Source organism: Narcine bancroftii, chromosome 10, assembly GCF_036971445.1.
Source record: "Narcine bancroftii isolate sNarBan1 chromosome 10, sNarBan1.hap1, whole genome shotgun sequence".
In the NCBI taxonomy this organism is placed as follows: Eukaryota; Metazoa; Chordata; class Chondrichthyes; order Torpediniformes; family Narcinidae; genus Narcine; species Narcine bancroftii.
In genome coordinates, this window is record NC_091478.1 from 33,070,775 (window position 1) to 33,095,825 (window position 25,051).

Below are 25,051 nucleotides of genomic sequence, written 5' to 3' on the forward strand. Positions count from 1 at the left end.
AAACTGAAGAGCAGCATCTCATATTCTGCCTAGGAGTCTACATTCCATCTGCCCCTATTTTCTTTTGCCTCCTCTCACCCATCACTCTCCAATTGTTCACCCCTCCTCAGACCCCTATCTCCTACTGAAACCTCCCTTTCTCCCATTTAATACCAGCCATCTTTCTTTCTCAGTCCTGAATCAGCAAGGGAATGGGGTGGAGTGGGGGTGGAGGAAGGGTTAAGCTGAAACAAATATTATTTCCTTCCACAGATGCCACCTGACCCCTGAATTCAACCAGCACTGTTTTTTTTCCTGTTATAAATCAATGCAGAATTAACCAATTTACCTGATTTCTTCCCTTTTGGCTGATCCAAAGGCTTTGGTACTTTAGCTGAAACATTTCGAGCAGCTCGTTGAAGCCGTCTCTGTTCTTTCTTGTAATTTTTTGCTGCATTTTGCTGTTTATCTTTTCTATTCTTCAATTTATTTGCAACCTTGACATTAGTTGATGTCAGAAGTCTGCGAAAAGTTGGAATTCTCTTTTTGTTTTTTTTCTGTAACAGATGATAGATATCAGGATTAGAAACCATGAGATTATAGAAACTGATAATCCAGTAAAGAAACGTAAAAATGGCAGAATATCTCCTCACAATCTCCACCAGCACCAGAGCTCCACAGGGTTGCATACTTAGCCCCCCTGCTCTACTTGTTTTACACCTATTATTGTGAGGATCAGTATGACAACGCCACCATTTACAGATTTGCTGATGGGACCACCTAGTGGTCTGCATAAAAAGGGGCAATAAGCCAGGACACAGGAGGGAGATTGAAAACTTAGCTGAATGGTGTACTGACAATAACCTCTCATGCTATGTTACTAAGACCGAGTATAGTCTTTAGTAAAGAAAAAACAGAGGTATCCAGTGGTCATTGGGGAATCAGAGATGGAAAGGGTGAGCAATTTTAAATTCCCAAGAGTCACCATCTTCGAGGACCTTTCCTGGACCCATCAAACTTAATGCAATTGTGAACAAAGCACATCAGTGCCTCTATTTCCTCAGGAGTTTGCCAACGTTTAGTATGTCATTGGAAACCTTGGAAAACTTCTACAGATTTTCTAGAGGTAGAAAAGGATGGGGGGGGGGGGGATGGAGTAGTATTACTGTTCAGGGATATCACGACTATAGAAAGGGAGGATCCTGCAGAGGGAGTGTCCACTGAGTCGGTGTGGGTGGAAATCAGAAATAGGAAGGGAGCTATCGGTACTGGGAGTAGCCTATAGGCCTCCAAATAACCGAGGAGCAGATAAGCCTGCAGATTTTTGGAATGGTGTAGGAAATACAGAGTTGCAGGTATGGGTGATTTCAACTTCCCTAATATTGATTGCCATCTACTGAGTGCAAGAAGGATGGATGGATGGAGATGAATTTGTCAGGTGTGTTCAAGAAGGATTCCTGTCACAGTATGTGGACCGGCTGACGAGAGAAGTCATATTGGATCGGGTTCTGGGGAATGAACTTGGTCAGGTGGTGGACCTCTCAGTGGGGGAAGCATTTTGGTGAGAATGACCACAACAGCCTTAGCTTCAAAGGATAAAAACAGTCAAAATGGGAAAGTGCTTAACTGAGGAAGGGCTAATTATGAAGGGATGAGGGAGGAACTAGCAAAAGTACATTGGAAACATGTTTAAGAGTGAAATCAGAGAAGCAATGGGGAGGAAGTTTAGGGACTACTCAAGCATGTGAGTGAGGTCAAAAAAAGGAAAAGAGCTGAATGCTTGCACGAGACATACAGCAGGAGTCAAAGGGGTGCAGTGCCTTGTATGGGGGGTGGGAGGGGGGTTTGGGGAGCAGCACCCCCCCATTTGGAAAATTTTTGAAAATCTACATACAAAATTACCAGTTTCAAGCCATTAAAAACCAGTCATTTTAAATAAAATCAATTGTTTTTTGAGAGCACAGTATATCAGACAGATATCACCATCTGTACCCAGACTCCAAGCCCCTTCCAGATCACCAGGCAGTACCTGCTTGACCTATGCTCAAATCAGAGTGTCTGGTATTCCTGACCCCCCAAGCAGCACCCAGCTTGCCAAGCAGTGCCCTCGCCCAACTTTCATCCAATCCCAAGTAGTAACTATTACCCTGTACCCCTGCCAAACCTGTCCTCAATCACCAGGCAGCACCCCATCCCAACCTGTCCTCAATCCCCAGGCAGCATCCCATCCCATCCTCAATCCCCAGGCAGAATCCCGTCCAATCCGCAACCATTTCTTTGCACCGACGTTCAACTATTATTCAGAATTTTTTTCCCCAGCTAACCTTAAAAGCAATCGTTTCTTCACACGTGCTATGGGTCAAAACACAAGGGAGCGCCGTTGGTATAAACAACATCCAACTGAGGGGGAGTGCATGGGGATGTGCCACCGCTGCTATATTGCAGGAAACGTGGCAGCCAAAGTCAGCACAGCAACATCCTAGCACTGCATGGAACGAGTAGAAGGAGTCAGAGCGGGCCGGGAGGGCACCGATAAAATGCAGAGGAGGATTTTTAAAATGTGGAAATCCGCAGAAACTTCACGTGCCCGGGGCCACATGCAGGGTTCAAGAGAGGTTTGTTCCAGGAAAAGGTGGTAGGAAAAGGGAACCATGGCTGACAAAACAGTCAAGAGGAAGAAGGAAGCATATGTTAGATATAGGAAGCAGGAAAGGCTCATGAGAAGTATATGATAGCCAGGAAGGAGCTTAAGAAAGGACTATAGAGAGAGATGGAAGGGGACATGAGGCCTTGGCATGTAGAATTAAGGAGAACTCCAAGGCCTTCTATGTGTACATCCAGAAAAGAAGGATGATGAAAGTGAAGGCAGAGCCGCTAAAGGATAAAGGAGGCAACATGTGTCTGGACCCAGAAGAGGTTGGGAGACCTAAATGAATACTTTGCTTCAGTATTTACAAGAGTAAAGGACCTTGATCACAGTGAGGTCTGAATTGAATAGGCCTGTGTGCTGGACAATGTGGATGCTGAGCTTCATTAATAGTGGTAGGGAGGTCTTGTCACAACTCTACAAATCTCTGGTAAGACCACACTTAGTGTACTATGTTCAGTTCTGGTCACCTCATTATAGGAAGGATGTGAAAGCTAAGGTTCAGGAATATTTGTTACCCCTCAACCATCAGACTCAATCAAAGACTTATTTAAGGCCTCTTACATTGCCCACTATTCATTACTGAATATTTAGTTCTCTGTATTTGCTGTTTGCATTTCTTTCTTTTTGAGTGCAGTTTAGAGTTATCAATAATTAGAAATTCTGCCTGGCCCACAGGGAAAAGAATCTCAGGATTAATGTGACATTGTGCATTTTAGCGGACAATAAATTTGAGGTATTGAAATTCTGGAGAAATGATGGAGGAACTAGGCAGGTCTCAGTAAATGGTCCTCAATCGAAACAGCGACTGACCACTTTCCGTGGATGCTGAGGAGTTCCTCCATCAGCTCATTATTTGATCACCCTTTAAGTTCGTTCATCATCAGATATCAAGACAAGCAAGTATTTTTGCTTTGCACAGTTTACCCTAGAAGTGCATAAAAAGAACACTTCAAATATTGTCAACATCAAGGATTTGAGGAAAATTGGATGAATTACACATCCCTAATCACCACTGTTCAGCACTTTTTGCAGGATGGAGCTGGAAGGTCTTCGTTCAAGAGCATAAAAATTCCAAGATTCACAACCATGAAAAAAATGTGCTCATCTCTATCATGAAAGGATAATCCTTCTTCTAAAACTGTACCCTCTTGTGGTGGACCATTCACATTCCTCCTTCAAAAGCAGAAGCATCCTTTCAGCATTCTGCTATCCTATAACAATGCTATGTTTCAACATGATCTCTTTACATTCTTTCAAACACTAAGAACGTAAAGGCCAGAAATGCTCTACCTTTCATCATATCTTTCCCAGGACCCAGGGGCCCCTCCAAGTGAAACAACACTTCACTTGTGAATCTAGAGTCATCTACTGTATCTGGTGCTCCCGTTGTAGTGTCCTCTACATCAGAGAGACCGGGTGCAAATTGGACAATTGTTTCATTAAGCTTCTTTGCCCTGTCCGCTGCAATAGCAGGGACCTCCCAGTAGCTAATCCTTTCAATTCCGTGCCATATTCCCACAGACATGTCTATCCATGGCTTCATGAACTGCCAAAGTATGTCCACCCGCAAATCGGAGGAGCAATACCTAATATTCTGTCTTGGCACCCTCCAATCTGATGGCACTAAAGGACTTATCCATTTTCTGTTAAGCCTCTCCCCTGTCCATCTGCTTCCCTATCCGTCTCCTTTCATCCAGCTCCTCACCCTCTTTCCTCTCCATTCAGAGGTAGCCCCCTCCCCCATCACTATTCAGCTTTTTTTTTGCTTCTGCGCTCCCACCCGTGTCCACTTAGGTCCTCTTGGCTGTTGGCCTGTGCTCTTCCCCCTCCTTTTTATTCAGACTCCTGCCTACTCTTTGCTTATATTTAGACAAAGGGCTCAGACCTGAAACATTGGTTATATATCTTGGTTTTGGATGGACGGTGCGTGACCTGCTGAGTTTCTCCAGCACTTTTGTGCATTGCTCTTTAAACAACCAAGTCTGCATGCAGAGCTCTAAGTGTAATCCCATCAACAAGTTGCAGCAAGAGTTCCTTAGCTTTATATTTTATTCGCAAAAGGAATAAAGTATACAAGTTAATCATACTTTTCTAATTTGATGCTGTACCTACATGCTAATGCTGCATTTTGTACAAGAGAGCAACAAGGTCTCTGCAATGTAGCTTTTCTGTGGATGACCCCATATTTTCCCAATTACAATCCACGTACCCAACATCTTTGAACACTCACCTAACCTAGCATCCTTTTGTGGCTTCCTCAAAACTCACCTTTCACCCATCTTTGTGCATAACCTGAAAATCTGACACAACATATTCGCTACTCTCGTAAATATTTAATATAGTCTGTAAAGAGTTGAGCCCTGACACTCCACTCCAGATAACATTGCAGCCTGAAAATTACACATTTGCTTTTGAATGCAACACCATCTGTGACTGAACAGTTTGACACAACTTCAAATTTTGTATGCAACATTGACCGTGGGGTGTTGGATCCTCACAAACATTGGGGTGAGGAAAGGATTAATTTTTTTAAAAATCAATTTCATTATGTTCTACGGCATGGAAACACACCATGTATCACACCACATCCAGGTCAACCAGTGGGCATCTATCCATATTAATCCTATCTTCAAGCATTTGGCAATTCCACAGCCTGTCTAGACATTTATTAGATGCTGTCTGCAACTCTACTGCCACTGTCCTCTCATGCAGTGTATTCCAACATATTCTGGTTGAAAAAATATTTCTTTCAAATCTCTAAATCTTTTGCCCCTAATGTGAAACCTTTGCCCTCTAGTTTGCCCCTCCCATGCCAATGTTCCTCTCTAGTGTTATCATATTCTTTATAGTGTGATGACAAGAACTGCACATACTTCAGCTGAGGTCTGACCAATGCTTCATAACAGCCTCCCTGCTCTTGAATTCAGAGTCTCAACTAATGAAGTTCAATATCGCACAAGCCTTCTTAACAATTACCTACCTGCTCTTGATACCTTCAAGGATCTTTTGACATGCACTCTAAGGTCCTTCTAGTCCTCTTTACTCCATCATTCATGGAATGTCCTGGTCTCACCAATGCTTCCAAAATCATCACCTCACATTTGTCACATTCAGGTTAAACTCCATTTTCTTTTCTCAGCCCATTTTAGCAATACATCAATATCACAAAGGAACCTATGGCCAACTCTACCAATCTCTATGTCATCTGAAAACTTACTGATCAAGCATCCTCTTTCAAGTCATTAACTGCAATGGTTCAGTACCAATCCTAGTGGAATTGGTCATAGTCATCAAATCACAAAATCAACCTTCTGTGCAACCTTTTTTCATGCTAGAGGAATTAAGAGTTTATGAAGAAAAGGCAGGTAGGAGTTGAGTCCAAGGCTAGATCAGCCATGATTTTATTGAATTTTATTTTATTCAGGCTGAAGAAAAGAGAAAAACTATATCCACTAATTCCTTTTTATTGATAATCCTGATCAGTCTTAAAAACTTAATTTGTCACTCTCTGCACAATATTATGAATTCACAGTGGTATTGTTACTCCTGCTTCTGTTTCTGAGGTTCATGTTGATCCTCTAGCTCTAATTGCCAAGCCAATTTTTGATCCAATTTATCATCTTGCCCTGGATCCCCATGGACTTTAAAATTTTGGGCCAGTCTCCCAAGTTATCACTGTAAAATTGGCATATAACTGCATCTTTCAGCTTGAACCACCTTTCCAACAATACACAAAAATATATAAAGGTTGTTTGGCATATTCCTCTAACAATGCATTTTAAGTGTTTACAAGAAGGAGGGCAAAAGGTATCTGTATCAGGTTCTAGGCATTACATTTTATCGTTTAAACCAAATTTTCAAACTCAAAATTGAGAAAAAAAAGTTTCTAAGGGACTATAATAGTTTTTACATTCGCTACGAATACAAGTTATGGATGACTGAAGAAATAATAGTCACACAAGCTGCTCCATTAATAATTTACCAACCCCAAAATTATAATTGGGTTATTAATTTCATCAGTCTTGTTTTTAGAGGCAATCCTCTATGTTAATACAATTCTTCCAACCCTTCACTTAAAATTATAATCTTCATCTTGTAATTTTATCAAATATCTATCAAAAATGAGGCAAATCATATCCACTAATTCCTTTTCATTTATTCTGGTTAGTCTTAAAAACAATTGACCAAACATTATTTTCCTTCAGAACACTAAATTGTCCATCCCTGCAAAATGTTACGAATTAATAGTTGCATTGTTATTCCATCATTAATGATAGATTTCAGCATTTTCCATCAAGCAGATGACAAGTTAATTGATATCACTTACTGCCTTGCCCTTATATAACTTGTATAAGCCCTTATATAACTTACTCCTATCATAACTAGATGATGTGCTATTCTTTACTTTGCTGGGATTATGTAGGGAATCTTGAAAGATCCTCACTAATATGATCACTCTCTAGAGGCTGGTGGAGAAGCTGTCCTCGCTGGATCTCAACAGCCCTCTCTTTAACTGGATCCTACCCCTCCTAGCGGAAAGACCAGGATCTATCCAGGTTGGCAGCAGAGCACACCTCAGGGCTGTGTGCTCAGCCTGTCTTTGTTCACACTACTGTCCCACAATTGCAATGCCAGATCTAGCTCCAACAGAATCGACAAATTTGCAGGTGACAAGACAACAGGTGGCCTCATCAGCAATAATGATGAGTCACACTATAGAGAAGAGGTGGAAAATCTCGTGAAATGGTGTGAGAACAACTTGAGTCTCAACATGGACCAGACAAAGGATTGTGGACTTCAAGAGGACCAGATATAAATTTAAATGTTACATTTAGACAAACAGCATGGTAACAGATCCTTCCCCCCGACCCACGAGCCCATGCCACCCAAATACACCAATGAACCCACAACCTGAACAGTTTGAAGGGTGGGAGGAAACTGGAGCATGTGGAGAAAACCCATGTAGACACAAGGAAAACATACAAACTCCTTACAGACAGCACTGGATTCAAACCTGGGTGGCTGACAGTAACAGTGCAGCCTACTCTAGACTTCAGTGCACATTCATGGCTCAGTAATGGAGAGCAGAGAGCATTAAGTTCCTGGGAGTCCACATAAGTAGTAACCCATCCTAGACATACAACATCTCCTCACCTGTCAGGAAGGCACAACAGCGAATGTACTTCCTGAGAAGAGTGAAACGGGCAGGCTACTGGCCACCATCCTGTCAACTTTCTCCGGAAGCTCTGCCAAGTGCGCCCTGGCGGTTGCATCACAGTGTGGCAAGGTTGCTCTAGAGCAGAGGTGGACAAACCACGGCTTGCGAGCCACATGCAACTCTTTGATATATAATGTGGGCTTGCAAAGCCCCTGAAGCCTCGACCATGGACTCTCGCCTAGGTCCTGGTCGCCTGCCCATCAGAGCTTCCAAAGCCACAACCAAAAGACTCTCACCTCAGCCTCCCGCCCATTAGAACTCCTGACGCCCTGACCATGGACCCTCACTTAGGCCCCGGCTATCTGCTTATCTGAGTTCCTGACACCCCGACTGAAAACTCTCACTTAGGCCCTGGCTACCCATTGGAGCTCCCAATTCCCCGACTGTGGACTTTCATCCTGGCGGCCCACCCATCCAAGCTCACAACACCCCAGCCGCCTAGCTGAGCTCCCAACATCCGGGCTGTGGATTCTTGCGCACCTGAGTTCCCAATGCCCTGACTGTGGATCCTCGCCTAGGTCCCAGCCACCCGCCCTGCGGAGTTCATGATGCCCCAAGCATCACTAGTACTTACTGTGCTCAAAAGTGGTATATGTGTGTAATAGTTGACCCCTAAATTGTTATCCTAAAAGTTGATCCTAAAAAATTTGACTATTACACACACATATTAGGCGTAGTTTATTGAAACTAATACAAATTAGAAGTTTAAAAACTACATTCATGAATAAATGCTGTTATGTACATGTATTTCAATATTTATATAAAGTTTTGTAATAAAATGTATATATAAGAATAAAAACGTATACTGTATAATTTTTGTTCATGTCTTGTGGCTCAAATATCTTAAGTTTATTGTGTGTGGCTCTTAAGTAAGTTTGGCAACCCCTACTGCAAAGCATTGGATCAGAGGTCAATGCACAGGTCAATAAAAGCAGCAGAGAGGATCATTGGGGTCTCCCTCACCCCCCCCCCCCCCACCCCTCCAATGACATGATCTAACTGAGACCATTATCTGAAGAGGCCTCATAAAAGCGTTGAGGACCCCATCACCCTGCACACAGCATCTTCCAGCTATTCCCCTCAGAACCACCAGGCTGAGAAACAGCCAGTGAGACCTCTGAACAACTGAAGAACTGCTCAGACAAATCCTCTGAGAATCTGTACTCCATATGCATGGCTTGTCTGTATGTGTTTAATGTCTGTATGTATGTTTTTTTTTTGCACCAAGACTGAAGAATGCTGTTTCATTGGGTTCTACTTTTCTAATTGGAAAATAAACTTCTGACAGCAGTCGGACTGGTCCAACCACCCAGTCCGACTGTTGTCAGCTCCGTACAGGCTTTAAACAGCATGTTAAGGAGGCCGAAAGTCGTTCATTTTAAAATCCTGCGACTGAATGTTCTGGGCCCAAGATGGCGGTCCCTATGCACTGCTGTGTCCATGGGAAGGGTTGCAGAATCTGGGGAAGCAGAGGATTGGTGGAGGGCATCAGAAACCCCTTTGAACCCCTACTTGAGAAGGAGAAGCAGAGGAGATGATCCATGGGACAGTGACCCATGAGGGGTCAGTAGAGGGCCTCTAAGGCTGAAGAACATACAGGCAGTAGATTGCTGGTGATTTGAGACAAGGAGCCCAAAGTTGCAGGCTGCTGGTAACTGCAGTCAAGGTACTCGCACCAAGCTGTGAACTGCTGGAGACTTGTCTCAAGGGGTTCCAGGTATTGGAACCAGGAGGGTGCTGGAGGCTTCTTGATTGTGTTAAGAGGTTTGCATCTGGAGTTCAGGTTGCTGATGGCTAGACTGAAAGTTGTGTAGCTGCAGAGGCTGTGGGAGTGCTAGAGACCAATCCATGGACACTCAAATGATTCTGCGAGGACTCTCTTTTACTTCTCTTTCTTTGATTGTAAGGGATGCTAGGCAATTGCTTCTGATGGTGAATCTTTGCACATTTTCTGTTTTATTACATGACAATAATCTTGAATTAAACAAACTAATGTTCCTGCTATTTCCATCGTCCCGTACGTTCCCTTTAATATCATCTTTGAGTTCCTTTTACTCATTGGCCCCTTCATTTTTTTTGCAACAAATGCAGACAGAAAATTAAAACACAATCCTGAAGAAACTTAGCAGGTCAAACTGTGTTCTTTATATAGCAAAAGATACATAACCAATGTTTCCGACTTGAGCCCTTCATCAAGGTACAAACAAAATGAGGTTGGTAGGGACGTGAAACGTTGCTTATGTATCTTTGCTATATAAAGTATAGTTTGACTTGCCGAGTTTCTCCAGCGTTGTATTTTTACTTCAATCATGGTGTCTGCAGACTTTTGTGTTTACTGCAGATAGAAAGTTACTCTCTTTTTACATATCCACAGCAGTTTTCACTCTTTCTTTCTGCTTTTTACTCATTGCTTCTATTGAGCTTCAGCTTTTCAGTCATTCAATACCTGCTGCATTCCTTGGCCACAGGTGAAAACCCTTTTTTTTAATCTATTGCAATTATTGTCTAACTATCTACAGATGGCCGTAATATTCCCTTCAGTGATGATTTGGTCAAAGACATTTGCAGCAAGTCAGCTTACCAATGATAATGAAAATATATGCTATGATGGTCAGTGAATAGATTACCTGGGTTTGCAAAGGATCTTGATCAGATGAGAAACAAGGCTGAAGAATGGTAGAGAGTTCACTTTGAGGTGAATGTATGGCAGATGCAATTCAACTGGAAGTGCCACATGAACAGTATTTGGGTAAATCAAACCAGAGCATGATGTACTCTGTCAACGTAATATAGGGCAGAGGGACCTCGGGGTGCAGACACATAGCTCTTTAAAAGTTACTATGGAAAATGAATCGTAATTAATAATGCAGTCAGATACCATACCCTGCTTTCCCCCCCCCACCGCCCCCCCCCCCCTCCAAGCTTGCCTCATTGCTTTTGTTAACATCCATTTAGCTCACATTCCCTTGCCACTGTCTTGCTGTAAAACACCCCCCTGGCTTCTACGTGCACGGTAAGTTGTGAGGCGAATTTTGCGCCTGGATAGCGCAGGCGCTATCGAAAGGCAGACCCCGCTCTGACCATCGTTCATGTTCCCTTCCCCCAGGCGAGGTTCTCAAATCGAAGGCAGCCTGGGCCCTCGGCCGCCAGCCAGCATCCGTGGGGGCGGCCAGATGTCAGGGCAATGCTGGCATTCGCTGCCCGGTTCCAGCCACCAGCCCCCGGCTCTCCCATCAGCCCGGCTGCCACAAGCAAGCGCTCGCGGGGCCTTACCCGTGTCATGGTGCAGCGGCTCGACCAACGTGCCTGGGCCAAGTACCGGGGCCGCCGGCCTTCTGCTGACTAAATCCGCTTCGGGGCGCCGACTCTCGGTGCTGGGTTGCTGACGCTGCGGCTCGGGGCGGAAGGGGTGACGAGAACGGCTCCGAACCCGGCGCAACGTGTTCTCCGCGCCGCCCTGGCGCATGCGCCGCGCCGGACATGTCGGGTCGCACGTCATCCCCGTGACGTTGCAAGACTGAGTGCCTCCATCCATTCGCCCAGCACCTCCACCCTGGAAACAGCATCTGCCCAGGCTCCAAAGCAATTTCATAATCCTTTTAGTTTGTTAAAAAAAGAACCATTCCACGATCTTATTTTCCCCACAGGGAACCAAGTGAGTTTCAGTGAACCATGGATGCATTTGTCAAGGTGAGGCCAAAAGTAAACTTGAGAAACATAATCTCTCTTGGTCAGCCTTGAACCTGTAGCACGAATAGAAGCAGAAGGGGAACATGCACTTTTATTAGTTTATAACTATGGATAGGGTCTCACAGTGGTCTTCCAAAGGGTTCTGGGTGAGCAGGTGAGGGTGGAGCCGGCCATCAGCACAAGGCACCACCAGTGAATCCCAGTTCACTGCGGAACCTCACAACATGAACATAATTACCTAATTTTAGATACCTTTTTCCCCCCCACCCCATCTCCATCTGGTTTCGGGGTGAGGTCATGCAGAGGATCTGAGCAGACTTGTTTTAAAAGAACTCTCCATAAAAAGTGTTATAAAAGACAGCTTGAAAGCTCAAAAAAAAATCAGAATTACTTTGTCAAAAATGGATAAAACTAGTACTAAATGACCAAGACAGCCAAAAACAAAAAAAACTGAAGAAGCAACAGCTCAGCCAGAAACATCCTGTGAAAGCCCGAAGAGGAGCAGCACAAGAGGGGCCTTGGGACTGGCTGAGGAAAGTGGTAGGGTAGAGACCCCGATTTAAAGGGGGGAAAATGGGAGTGGTCTTAAAAGATGGAACTCAAGGGAGGGATTCTTCTTCAGAAGATTCTGCTGGCTTTTTTTTCGTGGGCTTCCAAGTTATATTGATTATGTTACCATCAGAGCTAGGGATGTGTGTGTCTTGAAAAGGAAATGTTACAGTATTATTTTTTAAATTGTAAAGATTTTATTGTTATACAACATTTGTTTGTTTTTATGGATAAAACTAAAGTTTATTAGTCTTAATATAAACAGGCTGGTGAAAAGGGTCTTGGCATACCTAAAGAAATTAAATGTGGATATAATCTTTCTGCAAGAAATGCATCTTACCAATGGAACATGATAAATTAAAAAGATGGGTAAGACAAATAATATTGTCTTCCTATGGTAAGAAGGGTAGTGATTCTAAAAAATAAAAATACACCAGTATTAATAGAAGATGCATTAATTGATCAAATTATGTAATGGCATATTGTAAAATTTATGCAGAAGCATGGACATTTATGAATATTTATGCTCCAAATTATGACAATGAAGTCTTTATGAAGGACATCTTATTAAAAATAGCAGAGGGAAGACAAAAATATATTGGTCAGAGGAGGTTTTAATTTTTGCTTGGACCCAATACTAGGTAAATCTTCAAGAATGGTAACGAGAGCAAAAACCACAATTTTGTATATAAACGATATAAATCTTATCAATATGTGGAGGCAATTAAATCCGAGAGAGAGCAGTTCAATTGTTAAAATAAAAAGCAGAGGGGACAGAGAGAGACTATTCCTTTTACTCAAGGGAGCACAATTCATGTACAAGGATTGATTTATTTTTTAATGTCTGCCCAGTTAAAAAGTAGAGCGATAAAAATTGAATACCTAGCGAGGCTTCTATCAGATCACTCATCACTAACATTAACTATTGCAATAATGGAAAAGCAAGAAAATGTATACAGATGGCATTTCAGTACCATGCTATTTAAAAGAACAGACTTCTGCGAGTTTATAAGGAGACAGAGATATTTTGTGAAACAAATCAGCCATCTACTAATAATAAGTTTTTGATATGGGATACACTCAAAGCATATTTGTGAGGACAAATTATATCCTGTACAAAGAATATTAAGAGAGAATATATGGAAGTAAACAGTTTGGAGAAAGATGTTACAGAATTAGAAAAAAAATCAAAGAACAGGACTACAAGAAAAATATAGACTACTGGAAAATAAAAAGCTAAGATAAAATACAATACAAACATATAGAACATAAAAAGCTATATTGAAACATTATGAGTTAAGTGAATGGGCACATAAAGTCTTATCTTGGCAAATTAAAGTAGAGGATTCATGAAGAATGATAAACGCGATAAAGACAAACACTAGGATATAAATAAAAGGAAATCAATGACATCTCTAGGCAATATTAGAAGAAATTTTATAAATCAGAATTACTACTAGACGAGAATGAAATGGAAGAATTTTTGTCAAATGTTGAACTTCCAAAACTAGAAGAGAGAGAAAAGATAGAAATAGACACTCTCTTTACAAGAGAAGAAATTGAAAAAACCCTGGTTACCCTACAGGCTAATAAATCACCGTGGAAGGATCGATTCCCACCTGAGTTTTACAGACAATTCAAAGAAATATTAATGCCCCTATTAGTGGATGTTCTGGACCAAACAGTAGAAGCACAGACCCTCCTGGAATCATTCTCAACCATGATTATTGCAGTTACTAAAAAAGGGACCCATTAAAAACTTTGTTGCATAGATCAATCTCTCTGATAAATGCCGATTATAAGATACTAGCAAAAGCGTTGGCTAATAGATTAGGACAATATCTACCAAAATTGATACATACAGACCAGGGAGGATTTGTTAAAGGAAGATATTCTTCAAATAATCTAGGAACATTATTTAATATAATACACATGGCAAAATTTGAACAGAATCCAAGTATTACAGTCTCCCTTGACATGGAAAAAGCATTTGACCATTTGGAATGGTCCTCCCTATTTAAACACTGGAAAAATTTAGCATAGGCAGAACATTTATAAATTGGACTTTATATCATAAATTGCAAGCTAAAATTATAATCAGTGGTGTTCCCCTTGATTAGAATTAGTAGACAGGGATGTCCCCTCTGCTTTTTATTTTAACAATTGAACTGATGACAGTGATAATGATAAGGGAACCAGATAAAAAGGGCTTCAAAGTTGGACAAGAAGAACACAAAATGAGTCTATTTGCTATTGATGTGCTACTATACCCATCATACCTGGCTAAATCTTTGGAAAAATTACAAGGAATACTAGAAAAACATGAAAAAATATCTGGTTATTAAATAAATATGGAGAAAAGTGAGATAATGCCATTGACACATTTTGAATATGGAAGATACCAAAAAGGAAATAAATTTAAATGGAAAGCAGATGGAATAAAATGTCATGGAATAGCAACTGACAACAATTTACAAAATTTGTATAAACTAAATTATGTTCCTCATTTGGGGAAGATAGAAGAGGACCTGTAGAAATAGAGATTCCTATCGATTATTCTAAAGATGGTTCCCAACCTTTTACTTTCCACTCACACACCACTTTAAGTATTCCCTATGCCATAAGTGTTCTGTGATTAATAAGGGATTGCTCAAGGTGGTATGTGGGTGGAAAGAAAAAGTTTGAAAACCACTGTTTTAATCATTCCAAATTGATTTGTTATGTGCATAGTTTCATAACTCCAAAGGAAATGGGCAAATGACAATTTTTCTCAAGCAAAATATTTCAGTAAGAATTGGGTCTAGAGCAGTGATTCTCAACCTTCCCTTCTTACTCACTTACCACCTTAAGCAATCACTTACTAATCACAGAACACTTATGGCATAGGGAATACTTAAAGTGGTATTTGAGTGAAAAGTAAAAGGTTGGGAACCACTGTTCTAGTGGGAAAGGTTAATTGCATCAAAATGAAAGTAATGCCAAGACAGCAGTATATTTTTCAATCGCTGCCTATTCCATTATGTAAACATTTCTTTAAATTATTAAACAATCATTAGACAGTTGCTAGGGAATAATAAGTTTCCAAGAATCGCAATGGAAAAACTAACATGGGGCTATGGACTGGGAGGACTTAGACTTCCAGATTTTTAAAAAAAAATACTACCTTGCTGCAGAAGTTAGATTTCTCACAGCCTTCTTTGAGGAAGACAGCACCACACCCCCCCCCCTCAATTCAGATGGGAATACACATAGTAGGGGAGGGGAAACAAAGGATTTTATCTATAAATGGAGTGTCAAATCTCTGGAAAAAAGAAATCCCATATTAATACATATGATCAGAAAGTGGTAAGAAATTAATGAATGTATAAGAAAAAAGTAGAGATATCAATAAAAGTGCCATTGTGTGAAAAGGTGTTATCGCCTATGAACTTGGGCAATAGAATATTAAATTTGTGATATGATAAAGGCATAAAATATATTAAAGACTGCTAAACATAAGGAACTCATGTCCTTCAAACAACTAAAACACATATACAGAGTGGCCAATGTGACCTTTTGTTTTCTCCAGCTTGGATCATTCTTAAAAGAAAGATGGTGACCAATCTTGACCCACCTGAAATGGAATAAACAGTCTGGATGGGGAATTTATAACCAAATTATACTATGCTCTCCAGAGCGAAAGTGCAAAACTAGGGATACAGAGGTCAAGGGAAAGATGGGAGTCAGACTTGGGTGTGTTGATTTCAGAAAGAAACTGGTCAAAGTGGTGTAAGAACACCATGGCATCAATTACAAATGCAAGATATGGATTGGGTCATCATAATTTTTTTTACGCCAATTATATCTTACCCCACAGAAGTTACATAGATTAAGAGCAGAAATATCAGAGACAGGAACTTTTCTACATGCTATATGGTTATGCACGAAGGTGAGGCCATTTTGGCAAGACATCACAGAAAAATTAACCAGGGTAACAGGAGTGGCCTTCACGGGTGACCCAGAGCTATATCTATTAAATAATTTTATGGAAATAAGCAACAAACTGAATAAATATCAAATCTCATTTATAAAAATAGCACTGGCGGTAGCAAAAAATGTATTGCAATCACTTGGAAGTCCGACTTCCATCTACTTGTAGCACGATGGACTGTGGGAATAAACAACTGTATACCTATGGGAATAAAAATCACATAATTTAAAGAATAAATATGACACTTTTGTAAAGATCTGGCCGCCATTCCTGGACCACATAGGGGCCCAAATATTGTAACAAAAAAGGACTATTATAGACATCCAAACATGATTTCCCCAATTGTATTCTATATATTTAAAAGACATGCAAGCTCTGACATTGTGCAAGGGGGAGGGAGGGACTAGCCCCTTTTCTACTGGCACCGTCCCAGGAATTAACTGGGACAGGGTCCAGTGGAAAAGGAACACTCTCTGAATGTCGGAGTCAAATTATGTCATTTCATGCCGGGGATTAACCCCAACTCATACTCCTATCCCTGGCGTTTGCTGTTGCCAGCATGCAGATAAAACCAGTGGACAAGGGAAAGCAGAAAGTCACCTGTTTCCAGTTGAAGGTAGAACCCTCCGAACCCCAGGGTTGAATGAGTTCAGTGGAAAAGCAATTGGTGCCCCAGTTAAGGGTGGCCTAGTGGAAATGGCACAAAGGGCTTCCTATCCCAGGACGCTGCACAGCCAAGCAACTGGGATACCTGTGGAAAAGGAGCTTTTGTCTTGTTTTTGTTGTTTGTAAAAAAAAAAGTTTAATATCATGTGATATTGAAGATTTTATTATATTTTGGAAAAATCAAAAATAATTTAAAAAAACTATCCGGTTCCATCTTTTCTTAACCTACTTCTTTTCTCTTCCATTCATATCCTTCCCGGTGATATCTCCCTCTACCTGTCTCTCCATTTCTCCCACCTTGTCTTTGGCCTTCTCAAGGTTTTGTTCCCCTTTAGATGTTTACAGGTATCACCACCTTTTTATTCTATTGCTAAAAGGACCCAAAACAAAACAAACTCACCACTTCTAATCATAAATGATGCCTGACCTGCTGATTTCCTCTATCAACTAATTTCTTTTGGATCGAGATTGCAGCATTTGCAGTTTGTGTTTTTCTTGTCAGTCTTCTTTCACCCCTCCCTCGTTCACCAATCCCCTACTGGCCCCTGCCCAAATCCTCCCATCATCTCCCTAACTGTCCATCTTTCACCTCTTCCTGGTTTACCAATTCCCCTACTGGACCCTATCCACCTTCGAACTATCCTCACGATCTCCCGTCTGCACTCTCAATCTTGATGAAGTGTTCCAAGTCATTCAGCATTGATCAGGCCCTTCAGCTCAACTAGGCTGCCCAATTAGGGAAACGGCTTCTATGAGACAAGCCATGAGGATTTCAGAACAGCCAGACTATCAGACTTATTTATTCCCTCAATCACAATGTAAATTATATCCATCACAAAGCATTGTGGACGTGATCTTCACCATGCACCAATTCCAGATGGTCCTTCAGAGCTTATGAAAGCCCTCAATTATCTATCAATTGAAAAGAATAATTGGTGAATCCTATGGGCTAACAATGATTGAAATTGGTAATACAGAGAACTGGAATAAATAGAGCTGTAAACAAACTACTGAAGGAACTCGGGTTAGAGCAGCATCTGTGAGGTTTGACGAGAATTTGTCAAAATTCTCCAAATATACGATACACGCCCTTTTTAATCAAATTGTGAGATATGAATTCAAAGCATCTTATATTAAATATGACTACCAACAAAACAAGAAATTAATCAAGTTTGATTGAGAATTTTAAGATGACAAAAGACAATTTCTTCTGCGTTTATATGAACAAATTCTTAATTTTGGTTGCATCATCGTAATCCTAAAGTGACCTTTTAGTGACCAGTTTAACACACAGTTGTGAATAAATGAGCTGCTAATCAAACAAGATAGAATTACAAAAACACCTAAAGAATAACTTTATTCATTAATAATGTTAACATAAATACAATGCAAATTCAAACCGTGCAGTTGTCAACATGATTAGTATAGAAATCAGCAGTAATCGTGATCTTTAGCACATTTTTAATAGTCAGCTTAATATGTGATGAATCAATCAGGAGTGGGAAATAACACCAAAGCAACATAGTTTTGCAGAAACATTCAAGAGTCAGCCCAACAAAAAAATTAAGAATGGTGAACAGACAGTAAGAAATATCAATGAACCATTTCAAGCTGGGAGGTCAACTGAGCCATTTTCCTTACTTCAGAATCAGAATTTATCGTCATGAACAAGTCACGAAATTCAGTGTTTTGCGGCAGAAAAATAATGCAAATATTTATATAAACCGCCTTACAATTAAATAAAAGTGCACGTAAAGTAAGGCAGTGTCTTTGGCTGACTGAATGCTTGTCTTTAGGCTCCTGTACCTTTTTCCCCCACCGATGGTAGCAGAGTAAAGAGGGCATGGCCTGTAGAAGCTTACGAGAGTCTTCAGTGTCACACCGAATCTACTCAAACACCACAGAAAGCATAGCCACTGGCAAGCCTCCGGAGAAGTTGATGTTAATGCCCTCCAGTTGGAGAGGGCCAAAAGAGAAAATTAGGTGTTGTTCCTCCAATTTACAGGTGGTCTTGGTTTGACAGTACAAGAGCATGGACAGACATGTTAGTGTGGGAGTGGGGTGCAGAATTGAAATGGTTGGCCACTGGGAGATCCTGGCCACTGATGTGGATGGAGCAATGGTGTTTGGATGCCACCAAATAAATAGAGTGAAAGTAGTGCAAAACTGAAAAAGCACACATTTGAAGGCACTTGACTTCATACTTTATTTACATATGAAACTGATGTCTAGTGGACTGTTTCCCTTTTATTTACAATTTGCATGTACATTACATTTGTATTCAATATGAAATCTGTACAATTAGAAAGATAAAGAAATTCATTTAAATGAAAAGATATACAAATTGAACAAATTATATTTCAAAGTATTTGCCCTCCATCTGCAGAGCATATGTTTATATAGAACATGCCAATTTCTTCATATCAAACTTAAAGGGAACAATTTCAATAGAATTAATATTTTTATACTTTAATAATAACTTGCAATAGAGGAATACAAGAGGTGGCTTTGCTAAAGATACAAAATAAAGTAAAAATCCTTTCAAATAAAAATACAAAAAATGTAAGAAAGTATACTTTGTAATTTGCTCACTAGACGTATCTTACATTTACACAAACACATCACCTTTCACTGCAGAATTTTTTTTTATTAGGTTAGATTTTAAAAAGGCCTGTTAGTTAGCCCTTTTCTTTGCTGTGCCCACTAACAAATAAATTTGCCTCCTCTTTCCACCATGAGTAGATAATAGTCCTGAGCAATGTTATATAGTACACACTGCAACAACTTGTAGTTCTTAATTTTCATCACCTGATTTAAAATAAATGTTACTTAATGTTATCATGATTTACATTCCAAACCTTGTGCAAAGCACTGCCATTTTGAGAGTTTTCTATATTGCACATCATAAAACATATACACAGTTGCTAACACGAAGCCCACAGCACCTGTCTGAGGACAATTACGATGAATTATCAGCTGAGAGAAACCAGCCATTAACTGAAGTAGTACAATATTTGGAATTTTCTTAATTTGGACATTTCACAGTTCTACCATTCTGTTTAATTCACCTGTAGGCTTGGAGATTATACAACACCCACATTTCCATTGTTGAAAGCACCAGAAAAAACATATGACTGAAATGCCAGCCTTTAAAAATATTATAGTACAGTTCTGTAATCAAAAAACACCACAGTTCAGTATTTGAATAAAAAAAACTTCTCAGGTTTCCAAAAAACAGGAAGTACATGGAAATATTAAAGAGAATGTTGTGCGATATTTTGAAACCAATCATTTCCAGGTTAACAAATTTTGTGGTTCTGTAAAGCACAACTATTTTTAATGCTTTTTCCGCCTTGGCTTTTTATTTCAGAATCTTAGAAAGCAAAATGACCGCAATAAAAAAATGTAAAAACCAACTATTTCCCAAATAGGATCATCAGAAAAAAGATGTACATGATGGAGAATAGCAATTCAAAATCCATTTGGTCCACTTTAGGTAATTTCCAGGAATCAGCTGGCTTTGGAGGTACGTACCAGAAACATAGTATAGCAAGATGGCTGGTCAACAAGTGCTCAGAAATTTTACATCTCAGTTTTCAATCAGCTAATAAATGCAGAATAAACTACTTTGCACAGGACTTCACTTTTCTTTAATACTGACACTAGTGTAAATAATTCTTCATTTTTGTTGAGCACAAGCTCAACTGTACTATTACTCTCTTCCCATCAATGCGTGCCACATACACAGATCTTTGGGTTACTGACAGTCTGAAAGTATTCAGTTCTTTAACTTCAACTGACAACCAACAATTTTAAATAGTCGCACTGAAGACATTTCCATGTGGTATTGCTACACCATTAATTCTAACAATCTCCTGCAAACATTAAAAGTCCTCAAAGGAACATTAACTTTTCAGGGCAGGACTGTGATTCTTCTCAATTTCTTTGTTTTCCTTCATCAATGAAGCAAACACCTGCAGGTTATAAAAAGAAAGACTGAGGTATCATATACAAACGATTCAAAAAAACACACCAATTTCTACAAATAAAATGTAATTATGAATTGAAGCAATGATAGGGAAACATCTCTTTTGGTGCCTATCCTTTTCGATTTTAAAATGCCACATTTAGAGTTACTGTTTCCAGACCAGGATGGTATTTCTGAGATACAATTGACACAATTTACTCTTCAAACAAGATGCATTATATTCAAATCTTTGCGAGCAACTCTTATCCATTTTGTGTAAGGTAAAACATCATGAGATGGGAATGTGTAAGGAGTTACCCTGTACAGGGCTGTAACAAGATGTGAATGCATCCTTGTACTTACAAGATAAGAGAGACATTGATGGATTGAGAGGCAGGAAGCTAGCAGGGAAAGGATAGCAACAGTTTTAGTCATTGGACAAGTAATGATATGATGATGTTCTAAGCATGTATCCAAGAGTATAAAAAATCACCATTTTGCTGATAACGGCAGAATGCATTCTCCGACTAACATGGTTAGTTGCAAGTGTTACAATCCGGTAATAAAGAACAAAGAACCCTCATTTCGACTCAGTCTGGTGTTTGTCTCACTCATTCATGAACAAAGCAGACCTAACATTACACAATAAGCCATATTTCAGACTTACTGTCAATTTATTGAAAAGTAAATTGGGGATGGAGACTCCAGAGGGGTTAACTAAATATTTCAATTCTTCCTTGGTATGGAACACAGAACTAAGATGCAACACCCTTGAACAAATGAATCAATACTGTTACCTTATTGATGGGGATGCTTTGAGAATAGGGGAATAACAAAAGCAGTCAGATAATTGCTGGAAGAACTCAGCAGGTGAGACAGCATTCATGGGTAGAAATAGTAATTTTTAGTCAAAACCCTCAGAATCAGAATTAATTGTCAAGAAATTCATTGTTTTGCTGCAGCATCAGTACCAACATGTATATAAACCACCGTACAAAATAAATTTAAAAAGTCAAAGTGAGGCAGGGTCTGTGGTTCATTGTTCATTCAGAAATGTGATGGCAGAGTGAAAGAAGTTATCCTTGTGCCGCTTCAGGCACCTGTACCTCCCCCCCCCCAATGCAAGCAGAGTGAAGAAGGCATGGCCTGGATGGTGGGGGTCCTTGAGGATAGAGGCTGCTTTCTTAAGTGCTGTCCTCGATGGAGTGAAGACTGGTGCCCGTGATGTTGCAGGCTGAGTTAACAACCCTGTGAAGCTTTTTATGGTCCTGAGTGCTGGGACTTAGTACCAGATGTAGTGATAGAGTGCTACCTCTAGAGGGAGTCTCAAATGAGCCTGCAAAAAAACACAAGAGACCCTGCAGGTACTGGCAAATGCAGCAGATCCAGCCGATTCAATGGTTAGACGATACAGGGTTCATCACATGCCTGAAAAAAATGTTACACCTTCAGTCTTTACTGTTCATTGCATCATTCCTAGGGAGCACTTAGTGGCAAGAAACGTAGGAGGATGTTTACCTGCTTTGCTTTCAATTGTCAAAGACTGTACACTTTATAAAATTACACCCCCTTCAGGACCATATATTCCTGCATCTGTGTGGAAAAAAAATGACAAACATTTCCAGGCACGACTGCTGCATACCAAGGTGAGGTAACTGTCCAAAGGAAATTGTCTTCATTGTTATGTTGCACTCTGGGTCATAATTGTTTCCTTTTTTCCTCATAAAAAACATGGAGGAAAAACTCATAGATGCAAAGACGGACATATTTTATCTGGCAGATACCTTTGACAAACTCAATTTACTGAACAAGACCTTACAGGTTAACACAATAACCTCACTGATTGCAAGAAAGCCATGGTTTCTTTCCTTAAAAGCTCAAAGTCTAATGAAGCAATACCAGATGTCGAAATTCTTACTATTTCCAAATCTGAACCAAGAGGCCCTGAAGGGTGATGGTATTGATGTGAAACACCTAGAGCAAATGCACACAGATCTGCAGGAAAGATTTACTGACCAGTTAAATCTCAATATCCCACATTGGATATTAAGTCCATTTGAGGAACTACCCACCGATGTTGACTCAGACATTCAAGAGAGGTTATTTGATCTTCAGAGCGATATAATTGCACAGGGTAAATTCAATCAATTTAAAAAAGATTTTTGGATTGAGTGATCCGCCAAACAGATTTCCTCACATGGAAAAGTTCAAGTACTTTTCATTGCCTTTGCCTCAACATTATATGAATGTGGATTCAGCAAGAGAGTTTCCTTGACAAAATCCAGTAAGAGGTGATCTTCAATTATCACCATCCAATTTGGAGCCTGACATTTAAAAAAACTTGCACTAGAACCTGAAGCTCAAGGATCTCACTAAATTTTTCATTTATAAGAATATTTTTAAAGTAGTTATTAATAAGTTTTCACATCCTCAAATTTATGCTTAAAGTTCCCTATTGACTCATTGTGTACAAATCATTGCACTCTAAGAAACTTTAGAAAGAATTTGTAACATGTATTTTCATGTTTTCTTCTATCTGTTCAATAAGAATTATTTCCTATTTGTCTGATTGTTCTGGAATCACAAGCCACAGTTGTTACATTCAGAGTTTTCTTTTCACCTCGTGTAACATAAATATTTAATGTAGTTGGTAGGAGAAAAGTATGGAAGAAACCAACTAAACAAGTGCTTCACAGGGAAGGGGGCCCATGGACTTTGAGTAGAGTGTCAAGGGGGCCAGACCCCCCCAAAAAATGGTTGAGAATGGCTGCTCTTATGTATTAAAATGGATGAGAAAGGGAAAAATCCAAGCCACTAACCTCCCATTATCTTTGTAGGCTGGTCCCTTCACCAATGACAAAGATCTTGGGCGGCATGGTTAGTGCCAACACTGTTACAACACCAGCGATTGGGTCCGGGATCCAAATCCTGTCTGAAAGGAGTCTATACACTCTCCCCATGTCCGTGTGGGTTCCCCTTCCCCATCTTTCAAAACATACCAGGGTTGTAGGTCAATCTGGTGTAATTGGGCGGCACAGGCTCATGGGCCGAAAGGGCCCATGGTATACATCTAAAATTTATAAAATTAATTTGTTTTTCTAGGACAGATCTTACTCATCTCTGATTGGCTTACTTATTTCATAGGATGCCATTGTTCTTTTTTTTCCCTTCCCAGTATAAAAATCTCTGCGCCTTGTCTGCTTTCATCAGGTTTTTTTTAGGTTTAACACAAAAGCTCAATTTCATTAGTCGGGTCTGAAGGACCAGCATTTGACTGACCCTAATAACATGGCTGGTACTTGAAGCTTTATCGAATTGAACCCCTGTATTTGAGTAATAGATGTGATCTTATTGCTCAAATCATTTTTGCACCTTTTACAGGGATCAGAAAGTAAAAAAATTAGAACATACAGGTATACAGATCCATTAAATCCATGACACTTTCAAGTAATTCTACACTAATTAAACTCAGCAAATATAAAATATCGTCAGAAAGTTGTCCAAAATTATTTAGGCAATCCAATTAACACCTGAGTTCATTGAACAACATGACAGGAAAAGATCTAGTTCACATCAATTAGTTTATCCTTTACCCCTGAGCTCATTTCACCACTCAACAGGCCAGTTTTTGCATCAGTGCACTGGTGATCCAGTAGAGGCTAACATGGGTCAACGTAGCTGGTCAATGTGAGATACATCTGTGAACACAGTTGTTGAGAATGTTTTATTCGCTTAATTCTGTTCATCTTCTCAATGTTTGGATTCTGAGTATTTGATAAACCAACATATCAGTCAACCAGTTATCTCGGCTGCACCATTTCATCAGATGCAAGGATCGACAATGAGATAGACAACAGACTCGCCAAGGCAAATAGCGCCTTTGGAAGACTACACAAAAGAGTCTGGAAAAACAACCAACTGAAAAACCTCACAAAGATAAGCGTATACAGAGCCGTTGTCATACCCACACTCCTGTTCGGCTCCGAATCATGGGTCCTCTACCGGCACCACCTACGGCTCCTAGAACGCTTCCACCAGCGTTGTCTCCGCTCCATCCTCAACATCCATTGGTGCGCTTTCATCCCTAGCGTCGAGGTGCTCGAGATGGCAGAGGTCGACAGCATCGAGTCCACGCTGCTGAAGATCCAGCTGCGCTGGATGGGTCACGTCTCCAGAATGGAGGATCATCGCCTTCCCAAGATCGTGTTATATGGCGAGCTCTCCACTGGCCACCGTGACAGAGGTGCACCAAAGAAAAGGTACAAGGACTGCCTAAAGAAATCTCTTGGTGCCTGCCACATTGACCACCGCCAGTGGGCTGATAACGCCTCAAACCGTGCATCTTGGCGCCTCACAGTTTGG

The 25,051-nt window shown here is 40.4% G+C and overlaps 2 protein-coding genes across 3 annotated transcripts in view; both read right to left on the reverse strand.

The window, feature by feature from the left end:
• The window catches only part of noc3l (NOC3-like DNA replication regulator), a 53,074-nt gene extending 41,748 nt beyond the window's left edge, over nt 1-11,326 (reverse strand). Inside the window, exons 1-2 of the mRNA XM_069900572.1 lie at nt 11,121-11,326; nt 329-536 (exon numbers count right to left, since the gene is read on the reverse strand). Of these exons, the coding sequence (XP_069756673.1) occupies nt 329-536; nt 11,121-11,129 (217 nt within the window). The 5' untranslated portion in view covers nt 11,130-11,326. The remainder of the gene's footprint in view (nt 1-328; nt 537-11,120) is intronic.
• Nucleotides 11,327-18,909: 7,583 nt separating this feature from the next.
• tbc1d12b (TBC1 domain family, member 12b) overlaps nt 18,910-25,051 on the reverse strand; it is a 78,186-nt gene continuing 72,044 nt past the window's right edge. For both annotated transcript variants that reach the window (XM_069900575.1, XM_069900574.1), the window contains one exon: nt 18,910-20,696. In XM_069900575.1, the coding sequence (XP_069756676.1) occupies nt 20,628-20,696 (69 nt within the window). In that variant the 3' untranslated portion in view covers nt 18,910-20,627. The remainder of the gene's footprint in view (nt 20,697-25,051) is intronic.